Source organism: Vombatus ursinus, unplaced genomic scaffold (assembly GCF_900497805.2).
Source record: "Vombatus ursinus unplaced genomic scaffold, bare-nosed wombat genome assembly UNPS02014818.1, whole genome shotgun sequence".
Classification (NCBI taxonomy): Eukaryota; Metazoa; Chordata; class Mammalia; order Diprotodontia; family Vombatidae; genus Vombatus; species Vombatus ursinus.
This window is the reverse complement of record NW_020954596.1, coordinates 8340955-8351901: the sequence shown is the minus strand read 5'-3', so window position 1 is coordinate 8351901 and position 10947 is coordinate 8340955. Positions and strand designations below refer to the sequence as shown.

Here is a 10947-nt window from a genome sequence, read left to right as displayed (position 1 = left end):
CTAATACCTTTTGTTTTTCTGTCACTTTCATTTTTTATTTAAAAAATTAATGCATGTTTAAAAAGCATTTATATTTTTACATGCATTTATTTTCTAAATTAAAAAGGTGATGTAAAAACTAAAAATATCAGTAAATTTTTAAAAAGAAAAATATACTTTGTTATTACATGCATTTACAATCTGTTACTCCCCCCCCCCCGTTCCCCTTTCTTGAACGACAAAAGGAAGGAAAGAAGGAAGGCTCATTCTAAACCTGCAGAGCCTAGTGAAACAACTTCCCCAATTGACCGTGCATGAAAATGTATTTCTTGATTCTTCATTTTAAGTTTATCACCTCTCATAGGAGGTGAATGATATGTTTCATCTTCCATATTCTGAGTTCATTTATTGTTGCATTGATCAGAATCGCAAGGTCTTTCAAAGTAGATCTTCATTGGACACTGTTGTTGTCCTGGTATAAATTGGTCTCCTGGTTCTGCTCATTTCTGCATCAGTTCTTCCCAGTTTCCCTGTGAAACTGGCCATTTTGTCATTTCTTATGGCACAATAATAGTTTATTACATTCATGTACCAAAATTAGGGTGACACTCCATTAGCCTATGATTTTTGGCTACTACAAAAATATAGCTCAAGTATTACACTCTTTTTACAGCTTAAAGAAACTGAAGCTCAGAGGGGGAAGAGAGAGAGAAGGGTTAGCCTTGGCGTCGGTAAGAGCTAGTTTCACGTCTCGCCTCTAACCTAGCCCTGGAACATGCGCTTGGCTTCTCACCGCCCCTAGCAGCTAAGACTCTTGAGTTAGAGCTGGTGCTGACCTGCTTTGGCGGAGGGAGCTGACCTGTCCTGATGCCACTGAAATCACAGGGCTAAGCCAGGTAGAAATATTTCTCTGGACACATGCACATAGAGGAGACTGTGGAGAAGATGCATCTAGCCTGTATTTGGAGTCAGAGTCTCAGGCCTAGAACTGCAAGGGATCTCAGGGACCATAGGTTTGGAGCTGGAGAGGAACATTCTTCAAAGAGTGGTGAAGAATGTTGTCTTCAGATCCTTGAAGGGCAGAGAGATTTAGTTTGTTCTGTTTGGACCCCCAGGCAAGACTCAGAACAGTACGAGTTGTCAGAGGGGCATATGTTGGTTCAGTCTAAGGAAAAAGTCTCATAAGAATTAGATGTGTACAAAAATGAAATGGTCTTCTTGAGGAAGTAATGAGTTCTCTGTCACTGGCGGTCTTTAGGTGGAAGTTAGTAGGCCACTGGTTGAAGGTACTAGAATGAGGATTCCTGGAATGGTCAGGTCTGGGTTGGACTGGATCTCTGTGGTCCTCCCAAGCCCTGAGGCTCTGTGATTCTGTGGAGAGCCCAGGCCTCTGAGGTGGCCAAACTGATCTTTTTGCTGTCACTGTAGAACTGGGTGTGTGGACAGGAGGGAGAACAAGAGGGCCGGGTGTGAGACCTCTTTGTGGGAGAACTTTACTGCTCTGGGAATCCGGGTATAGTAGTGACTTTCCCTGCATGGCTGTATTTGTGTTATGTTTTATGTATGCCCCTGGGGAAAGGGGGCATGTAGTGGGCTGTGCTGAGAGCCATTTGAGTTCTTAGACACCAAAGGGCTGATTAATGTACATCACTATGATAACTGTGTCCTTTGACAGGGCCTTCCGAGCCATCCTCTGTTCTCTCGGCTATGTCTGTGTCAGATGGCATGGGGCCCTACCAGCTAGCAGTGATTGCAGGATGCTTACAATGGTATCCCATTATAATATTAGGTATCCATTGGAACTGGGGTTTGAAGTCAGGGCTCCATACTTGGGGAGGACTGTTAAAAACAAAGCAAGGCCACATAAGAGGAACCAGGGTATGAGGCAAGGTGCTGAGGCAGGAACTTGGGCCCAGAGCAAGGGCCTCACAGGGCTTGGGCCCCTAATAAGGAGGTGGCTTAGCTGCAAGGAACTAAACAAGAGCCCAGATTTTCAGAAGAAGTACAAAGTAAAGGCCAGGCGGGCTGCCACACCACTGTGCCACCCTCCCGCGATGCTCCACTCAACATTTTTCAGTGATTAAGAAAAGACTTGCTGAATAAATTTGCAAATGACATGAAGCAGAGAAGAAAAGGTGAGAGCACATTCACTGTGAGACCTTTCTCAAGTCACTTCCTCAGTCTCTGGGCTCTCATTTCCCCATTTGTAAGGTGTGGGCTGGGGTGGGGGGTTTACTTAAAATAGTCTCTAAAACATGCAATATTCTTTCATGACAGTATCAGAATCAAAGGAATCTCGACAATAAGGAGTGGTAGCCTAAAGCAACTTCATTAGTAATGTAGAATTGAGAGCTGGTATTGGGGCTTCTTTGGGCGCCATCATTTGTCCCAGTGGCCCCTCCCTGATATGTCCATTACACTCAGTTAAACCTCAGTTCCCTGTGCTGCTTGCTGCAGACTGCCATGGCCAGGGTGTTTTCATTTAATTTAACAAGCAGCTCTTAAGCACTTACCAGGTGCAAGGCACCGTGCTAACATACCAGAAGTCCCTACCTTCAGGGAGTTTGTGCTTCAGCTGGCTTTTTCTCTGGAGACTCATGAATGGGGCCTTATTTGAGCTCCAGCATTCCTGCCTTTTCTTTGTCATCTCTGATTCCTGTCAACATCCTACAGCAAATGACAGCTGTACTCCGTTGTTGTCTGGGAAATGGTCTTCTGCTGAAATCTGATTTCCACCCACTTCTTGCCTTCTTTTCTCCCCTTTCCTTTCACTGCTCGGCCTCGCGTCTCTGCTCTGACAAGGTAGAGGAGACTGAGTCGGTTGTAAACTTTGACTTTGTAAACCCAGGCCTTTGGGTAGGAATGGGGAAGGGGACGTAGCTAGAACTCATTGTAAATTCTTAATGCCCAGGCTTATAGCTGGAGTTGGAGAAGGTGAAGGACAGTGGGCTGTGTGAGGGTAGAAGACAAGGAAGAGATTGTGCCAAGTAGGAATCATCCATGATTTTTTGTCCATGGAGAGGGATAGAGAAGGTGGAGGAGATGGGTTCTTGAGTATTAAACCAGAATCTGTTTTTGGTGATGGTGATGATGAAGTTTTGCAGGCTGCTGCAGGGTGTTATGGGTGGGTCTCATCTGGGAAAACCATCAGGTCTCTGTGGAACTTGCCATTGCCCCCTTCTGCTTCTGACTCTGAATTGCCAATTGGCTCTCTGTTGTTTTCATAGATGGAGTACAACCCTGGGCCCAATATTTTCGCGATGATCCAGGGGAAACTTAAGTAAGGCCCCTAAGTCTAGGGCTTGGGCTGGTCCTGTGCTTGTGAGGTGTGCTTTGAGTTTGAGATAGGTGGGGCCATCACGGTCTAACCCCATGGCTCAGCTGACCTTTATCCTTTCATTTCTTCCCTCTCCTGGTCCTCTGGTCCTCTCCTCCTCCCTACCCTGTTCTGTCTCAACTCAGAAATTAGAAGAACAGGACCGTAAAGCCCTGAACGTGAAGGAACAGCTGCAGCGTGAGCATCGCTACCTCAAACGCCGCCTGGAGCAGCTCTCGGTGCAGGGCATGGAACGCGTGCGCACTGACAGTACCGGCTCGACCATCTCCACGGACTCGGAGCAAGGTCAGTTTCCGAGTGTGTAACGCAGTACGGATAGGAGGCATAGACTGGGACCTTACCTAGCTCAGAGGCCTGTGCCAGAATTTTAGGAGAAAAAGCACCTTTCTGGGCTGGGCAGGAGGTTCATCTGTAGGCATCCCCTTCCCTGTGATGATAATTGTTGGTTTTTTCCCCCTCAGTCTGTGATTTCATGAGTGTAATAAGCTAATTTCCTCTGACAAGACTTCCTATACTGCCAGAGAGTTGCCTAGATACTGAGAGTTTGTGACCGGCCCAGGGTCACCCAGTCACGACGTTTCTTAAATCTGGGTCTACCTGACTGAGTCCCATTTGCCACTCTGCCTTTCCTTGGACTGATAACCCTCATGATCATTCTGAGATCTCTTCTCCCTGGCGCCTTGTTGGGAGTCACCTGAAGTTTGACAGCTAGTTATTGGCTGGAAGCTGGCTGAGTAATAATGGTTTGTAACTTAAAGGTCTCTGAAACACATTGGCCCACAACAACTCTGTGAGAGGGAGGTAAGACAGGTATTATCCCCATTGGACAGATGAAGGAACTGAGTCTCAGGATAAAGAAATTTGACAAAGGTTATGCAGCTAATAAGTGGTGAAGCCATAGTTTCTGATACATCTTCCCCACCCCATCCCACTTCCGTCCAGCATACTTCCCACTGAGCCGGTGATTCTCAAACTTTTTGGTCTCTGAACCCCTTTATATGCTTAAAAATTATTGAGGATCCTCCCTCTCTCTGAAATGCTTTTGTTTATGTAGGTTATGTCTATTGGTATTTACCATATTAGATATTATAACATCTTAATATTATTATGAAAATAGTTTTGAACTTGTAGGCTCCGTGAAAGGGTCGCACCGTACTTGGAGAACTGCCGCACTAGGCAATACTCTCTCAATTTAAGTGGTGGTTGGCCTCAAAGGCTGTCTGGTTCTCTAAAATGACGCCCTCACCAAAGTAAGGCTACTTGTTTCCAATTGCTATTCTGGGGGTGACCTGGAGTGATTTTAGACTCCGAACTAATCAGGCCAGGCCTAGCCTCCACCAAGTGGGTAGAACCTTGGGCGTCAGGCTGGAGTTGGGGTGAGGATGAGCCGGGGAGGGAATAAGGCTGGGGCAGGCTTTTCAGTTGAGAATACCCCTTCTTCTGATAGTGGCCTGGAAGAGGTGATGGGTAGAGCCCTGGTTTTTGAAAAGCCTTTGGAGCTGAGTCCTTCCCATCGTGACTGTTTACTACCTGTTTGACAGAGGCCTTCCTCATCTGTAAAATTGGCCTTTTAGATGAGAGGGATCTCTAAAGTCACTTCTGGTTCATTCTAAGTACTATGATCCTGATGAACCAGGTGACCTTAGGCCAGTCACTTAAATTTTATGGATCTCATTTTCTTCATCTGCAAAATGAGAGATTCAATCTAGATGATCTTGGGAGTTTTTGCTCTAAAGCCTGTGATTTATGTCTTCTGAGGCCTCTTTGTGCTTTCATGCCTATGAACATGTGCTGTCTCTTCCCATATAGAAGTGGACATTGAAGGAATGGAGTTCACCCCAGGGGAAATGGACAGTGTTGGGAGTGCCAGTGATGCCGATGACCACTACAGTTTGGGCAGCGGCTCCAGCGACAGCAGCTACTCCCACTCCCGAAGATTGTCGGGCCGGCTCTCGTAGGGCCCAAGCAAGCACCCCTGACCCCGTCCACCTCCGGAGCATCCAACTGAAGCACTCAGCCCGAAGACCAATTCTACCCGTGTCCACTGTGGCTCTCCCAGGAAACTCCAGCCACTGGCCTCTGCTGAAGAAGCGGGGGCTTTGAACCCCTGGTTCCCTGCCCTGGGACCACACCAAGTAGCTCTTGTCCACCCCGGTTTTTACTGCAGAGATCCATGGTTAGGTACAGTTGTGACTTAAAAGTTAGCTTGATGTAGCTGTAACTATAAATTTTTTTAAAGTCATAATCATTCCATTGAAGAAGTATTAAATGTGATTGCTGGAAATATGCATGACGGTGTAAGAAGTTTAATAAGAAACCAAAAGCAAACCAAAAAACAGGAAAATGAAAGAAACCAAGAGAGACCCCTTGGAAATCTTGAAAAGTGACTGGACTTGATGCTGGGATTGTGGGCCAGCTCCTTCCTCGGGGAGGAGAAGGTGCCCCAACAGCACCTCCTAGCCTATTAGTGTTCTGGAAGCTTTGTTTGCCCTTGAGAAATGATGAATGGGTCATGGCCAACTTAAGATTGTGTAGTAGAAACTCTTCCCACAGTTTTACGAAAGGCAGAACCCCCTCCCTTCAATCCCACCCTACTAATTCACTCTCTAAACCGAGGTTTGCTCTGAGATCACTCCCTTATTAACTAGTGACCACTGTGCTTCAGACTGGGTGGATGGAAAGCCAGGTTAAAGAATGACTTCATGAGGGATGTTGAGTGGCCTTTGGCTTTGCGTGTTTAGCATCCTAATGGCAGCAAAGCTCTCTTTGTCTGGTCGGCGGGGCAGGGTGGCCTCGTGAGTGAGCTCCCACGGAGACAGCCAGGGAGCCCCACTTCCTTCCTTTCATGGCTCTTGCCTAATCCTCCAGAGCTTAGAGACTCCATGTTAGTGCCGACTCTTGGAGACATAGGCATGGGGAAGGTGGATAGGCCCCTTCTCTTTTCCTTTTTTTTTTTTTTTCAGCAGCCACTACCTTTGGTGGGAAAGGCCCAGCTCCTATTTCCAGTATTCTGTTAGAGGACAAGTAAATCAGTTTTCTCCTTTTGCACACCATGTAACAGCATTTTTCTCTTCTTAAAAAATGCAAAAAAAAAAGTTATGCTTTAAAACAACCCAACTTATATAGCATTTGTCCAGCTTTTCTGAACATATTTACCCATGTTGTAGCAATACTATGAAGATGTATTTTTTAATACAAATTCTGCTTAGTGAAGTCATTAGGGCTTGGCTTGCTGGGTAAGAAAAAAATGGACCAGTCTTTGCATTAGTATTAGAGAAGGTCTTTTCAAAAAAAACAAAACAAAACAAAACAAAAAAAAACAAAACAAAAAAAGAAAATGGCTATAAACACTTTTAGATAAGTGGTTTTAGCAAGTGTAGTCTATATTTCCTGTAAGAGATTTTGTATTATATTTTCCTAAATGTTCTCATTTCCTTGCATTGGGAGGGAGTGGTACAGACCCAGAGTCCCAGGGACTCTTCACCGTTGTCATATCGTGCCTTGGTGACTGTGTGTCCCTCTCTTTGCATTATTCAAAAGACAGTGAAGCCTGACCAAGTGAGTAAGTGGTTTCCTCTGTGGTCCTCCATGTGAGCGGTCAGGTTTCCTTCAGTCTCCCCTCCCAGGAATTAGCCAGAGCTGGGGACCTCTTCCTCTCCTCCTGCGTCCCTGTGAAATGGGGATGGTGGAACGGGAGGGAGATGAGGGTTCCCTGTCTAGCTCATTTTCTTAAGCGCACACACAGCCCTGTTATAGGAGTGGCTTATAAAGCTGGGATCTCTGTGAGACAGAAACTCATTGGCTTCTGAAACAAGAGCACATTACTGTACTGTATCACATCCTAGAACTTGTCACGGTGCTGCCATCTTGGATTTATTTTTTTTGTAGTGTTTGAGCAGTCCTCACAATACTGACCCTCAGTCCTCAGACAAAGACCCAGCTGTTCATTCAGCACCCAATGTACGTGTCCTCCCACTGCTTTTACAGTACAGGATGTAGAAACCTGAAGACATTTTATGGCAGCTTTTTTTTTTTTTGGAGGGTGGTGCCTTGTTGCGCTTTTACTTACCACAGTGGGGGAATCTTGCTAACAAGAAAAAGGTCCCCTTTCAGTTATGTAACCTGACTCACAGGCACCCCTTCCATCAGCTCGGGGTGGGGGCGGAGAAGGGCTCTGGATCATCAACTTTGGCAGCTGATTCTGAAAACCATTAACCTTTTCTGTGATGCAGGTTTTGGTATTACGTTCAATATACCTTGCAGATGACTAAAATCCTCGTTTGTCGGGGGGGAAAATACACAGCAATAGACTTATATTGTGGGTAGCTGAGAAACAGCAAAACTTTACCTAGCTCCTTTGGTGCCTCTATAACTGATTTCCAAATCATGGAAACAAAATCATGAGTTTACTTTAAGTAACACACAAGACTGTTAGGCATGTCATCCACAGTGAGGTTTGGATCAACTGTTGGCTGTTCATTCGTTCTATAATGAGCATGCTCCTGAATTGTAAAGTGTTTCCTTTCCTGAGACCCTCTTGCACAGAACCTGCTAATAAATGAAAATTTTTAAATGAACAGAGGGATGGGTGAGATTTTAAAAAAATGAATGTGATTGTCATTGAATGCGAATTTGAAATAGTCCCTTCTTGGTGTCCCTTCCACACACATCCCCTCTGCCCCCAGCAAGAATATGTAGATGCTGATTTGGGGAGATCTTGCAAAACCCAATTGTCCTGACTTTATCAATCCTGTCTCAAATACTGCCAAGCCCAGAAGTCAGAGGTGTGAGAGTATGTCTCTCCTTCTCCTACTCATTTCTCTCTTAATGCCCAACTGGTTCCCAAAGAGTGAGAATTCCAAAGCTACTCAATCCACAGCCCATCCTGGAGCTACCAGGTTTTGCAGGGCACAGCAATGTGGAGCACAAATTGTTTTTCCCTCTTTGGAAGTTGGTCATTAATTTGGGCAACCCCCTTGCCCCACTGTGATTTGGCAACTGGGGTTCCCCCAATTTCTTTATTCTATAGGTTTCTAACATTTTTGCTTAATAATGGTATGGGGGAGGTGTGACTTTGAGGAGTGACTCTTTGTCTTATTGGACTTGGGATTGTCTAGAAACAACTTTTATTATAGAAAAATACTAGTCTGGCATCTGGAAATTGAATGTAACTGATTGTACACTCTCTCTCCTTTGCCCATATTTGCGAGTGTTGTCTACCACTTTCTATTTGTGACTTTGGGAAACTCATTCCATTTGTGGGGGTTAGCTGTCTCATCTGTAAAACTGAGGACTCCATGACCTCGAAGTTTGAAAACCCTATGACCCTTTGTCTTTTTCTGCCATCTGGTACCAAGAAGCAGGGATTGCCTGTGGGAAGGGTAGCCTGGCTTCAAATAAGGCAGTTTAATTCCACTTGGACACTTTCATACCAGGATCTGTTACTAGCTGGGTTAACCAGCACAGGACAGGAAGCCCCATTGGCCACAAGGGCCTTGGGGTTACACAGCCCAAATTATCCCTTACCTAACACTCTGTAAATGAATGAACTTTGAAAAATTACCATTTGCACACATGCTAGGAATAGACACAGTGGCCCTGAGAGTGACTGTCATCGTACCCCCAACCTCTCCGAATAGTTTTGTGCAGCATGGCTGCAAACTCAATTCAATGAAATTTACAGGTGCTCAGGACACAGAATTTTCAAATTTGATCATGAATCATGACTACATTTAAATTTGTTTTTTGCTAATTTTTTTTTAATCAAACCCATTTATCAGTGAACCAAAATACAAAGCCATGTGTAAGAACACAGAGAGATTAAAACCCTCCCATGCTCACCTCTCTTACCTTCCTGAAAGGAGGCCTGGGCACACAGTGAACAAGGAGGCTGAGCAGACAGTGCCCCAGGGCAAGTCTCACTGCCCTGAGCATGGTCTGTGCTTACTCAGAATGTTCATTTTCTGGTTTCCTTAATCACCACCTACTATCGTCTTCTTACAAAATATTTTCTCTGGATAAAATAGAAATTCCCCCAGTCATTCAAGCTATAGTCGAGAGAGCAGTTGCCAGTGCACAGCCATCTAGATCTCAAACACCAGTGAAGGAAGGGCCTCAGATATGGTGTTCTTTAGGGAAACTCTTCCCAAGGTGGATTTTGGAGTCTGTTTGTGTGATAATATAGGACCCACCTTCTCCCATCTTTTCAGACCAGGATAGGAGAGAAGAAAGTGAGTCTTGTGTAGAACAATGTCTCAGTTTGGTGTTTTAAAAGTGGTCCCTTTTTTAAAGGGGGTTCATGGTCAGTATAAAATCTAGTTTGCTCCATTATCCTCTCTAGGCTTCTTTTCTTGTTACCCTTCTTACAAAGGGGAGCAGGATCCAGGGATAAAGAAAGTTAGTGGCTGGTATGTCCCCATCTAGGTTGGACTATATTAACTCTGAGAGCCCCTTTAGCTCCAAAATCTTGGGTTTCTATGTGAGAGATACAGAAAATCACCTCCCAGGCAGGTCCCTGAAAAAAAAAATGCCAAGGGAGACAGGAAGCCTGGGAGTGGAAACTCTCAAGAGACCCAATTTGGCTAGCTTGGTTAGTGATTTAGCTTTCCCTAAAGGACACCCTTGCTGACCCCACTCCACACCTATGTGAAGGGTCCTGGACCTGCAGTCCTTCATCCTACAAAGCTGCACCGTCTCCTAGGTGTGAAGGAGGCCACAAGAAGTCATCATGGAGGCTTCTGTGGAGAGACAGGCCGTGTTGATCAAAGAGCCACACCAGAGGTGCTGTGTGGAGTGGGGGAGAGGGGAAGAGGGAATCACTTGACTGGGAATTTCTTGAGGTGCCCTGGGCAGGTTCTGTGCCAGAGATATTTTGAATATGTACCTGAAAAGGAACGCTTTGTAGGTGGCAAGATGTATTATATTGTAAAGATTCATTTGTACACACGTTCCTGGTGCTTGCTGCTGCCTGCAGCTCCCACCAAAGGTATTGTGTTGTATCTGTCTTTCATTGTAATATAAATACAAATTTTTATACCTCATACATTTGTGCTGGTTTCCAGTATTTATTTCTTCTTCCCTTTTTTTCTTTCATCTGATTTCTTACTAGGTTTATATCCCCCTTACCTTGCTTCCCCCGCTATCTCATGCCCAGCCTTCCTTGTTACATCAAGGCCTGCTGGAGATATTTTAATGCCCAAGGGTTCTTAACTATTTTTAGTTTTAACTAAAGTAAAAACTAAAAATTTAACTAAGATACCCAAGGGTATCTTAACTATGTGTCATGGATGCCATTGGCAGTTTTACAAAGCTCTCACAGTTTTCAAATGTGTAAAATGGGGTTTCAGAGAAAATCAATAATACTGAAATAGTTATCAAATTATTTTAAAAAACAAATTCACAGACCTCCAAGTGAAAAGCCCCCTTTCTAATGGCACTTGGGAAATTTCTGGGCCCTGGGCCTCAGAGATTGGTCTTCGTTCTCTAATCCCTCCTCCAGGTTAACTCAGGTTATCTATTGGACAGTGTCATTAGCTAAATTCTAACTATTCCATTCCATTCAACAAGACAAACAATAAGTACCCACTGTCTGCAAGGTGTAGTGCTTGACCTCGAGGATACAAAACCAAGAA

The 10947-nt window shown here is 44.8% G+C and overlaps 1 protein-coding gene across 1 annotated transcript in view; it reads left to right on the top strand.

Annotated features, from left to right (window-relative positions):
- MXD4 (MAX dimerization protein 4) overlaps positions 1 to 10358 on the top strand; it is a 57466-nt gene extending 47108 nt beyond the window's left edge. Inside the window, exons 5-6 of the mRNA XM_027836072.1 lie at positions 3442 to 3601; positions 5126 to 10358. Of these exons, the coding sequence (XP_027691873.1) occupies positions 3442 to 3601; positions 5126 to 5274 (309 nt within the window). The 3' untranslated portion in view covers positions 5275 to 10358. The remainder of the gene's footprint in view (positions 1 to 3441; positions 3602 to 5125) is intronic.
- The last annotated feature ends 589 nt before the right edge of the window (positions 10359 to 10947 follow it).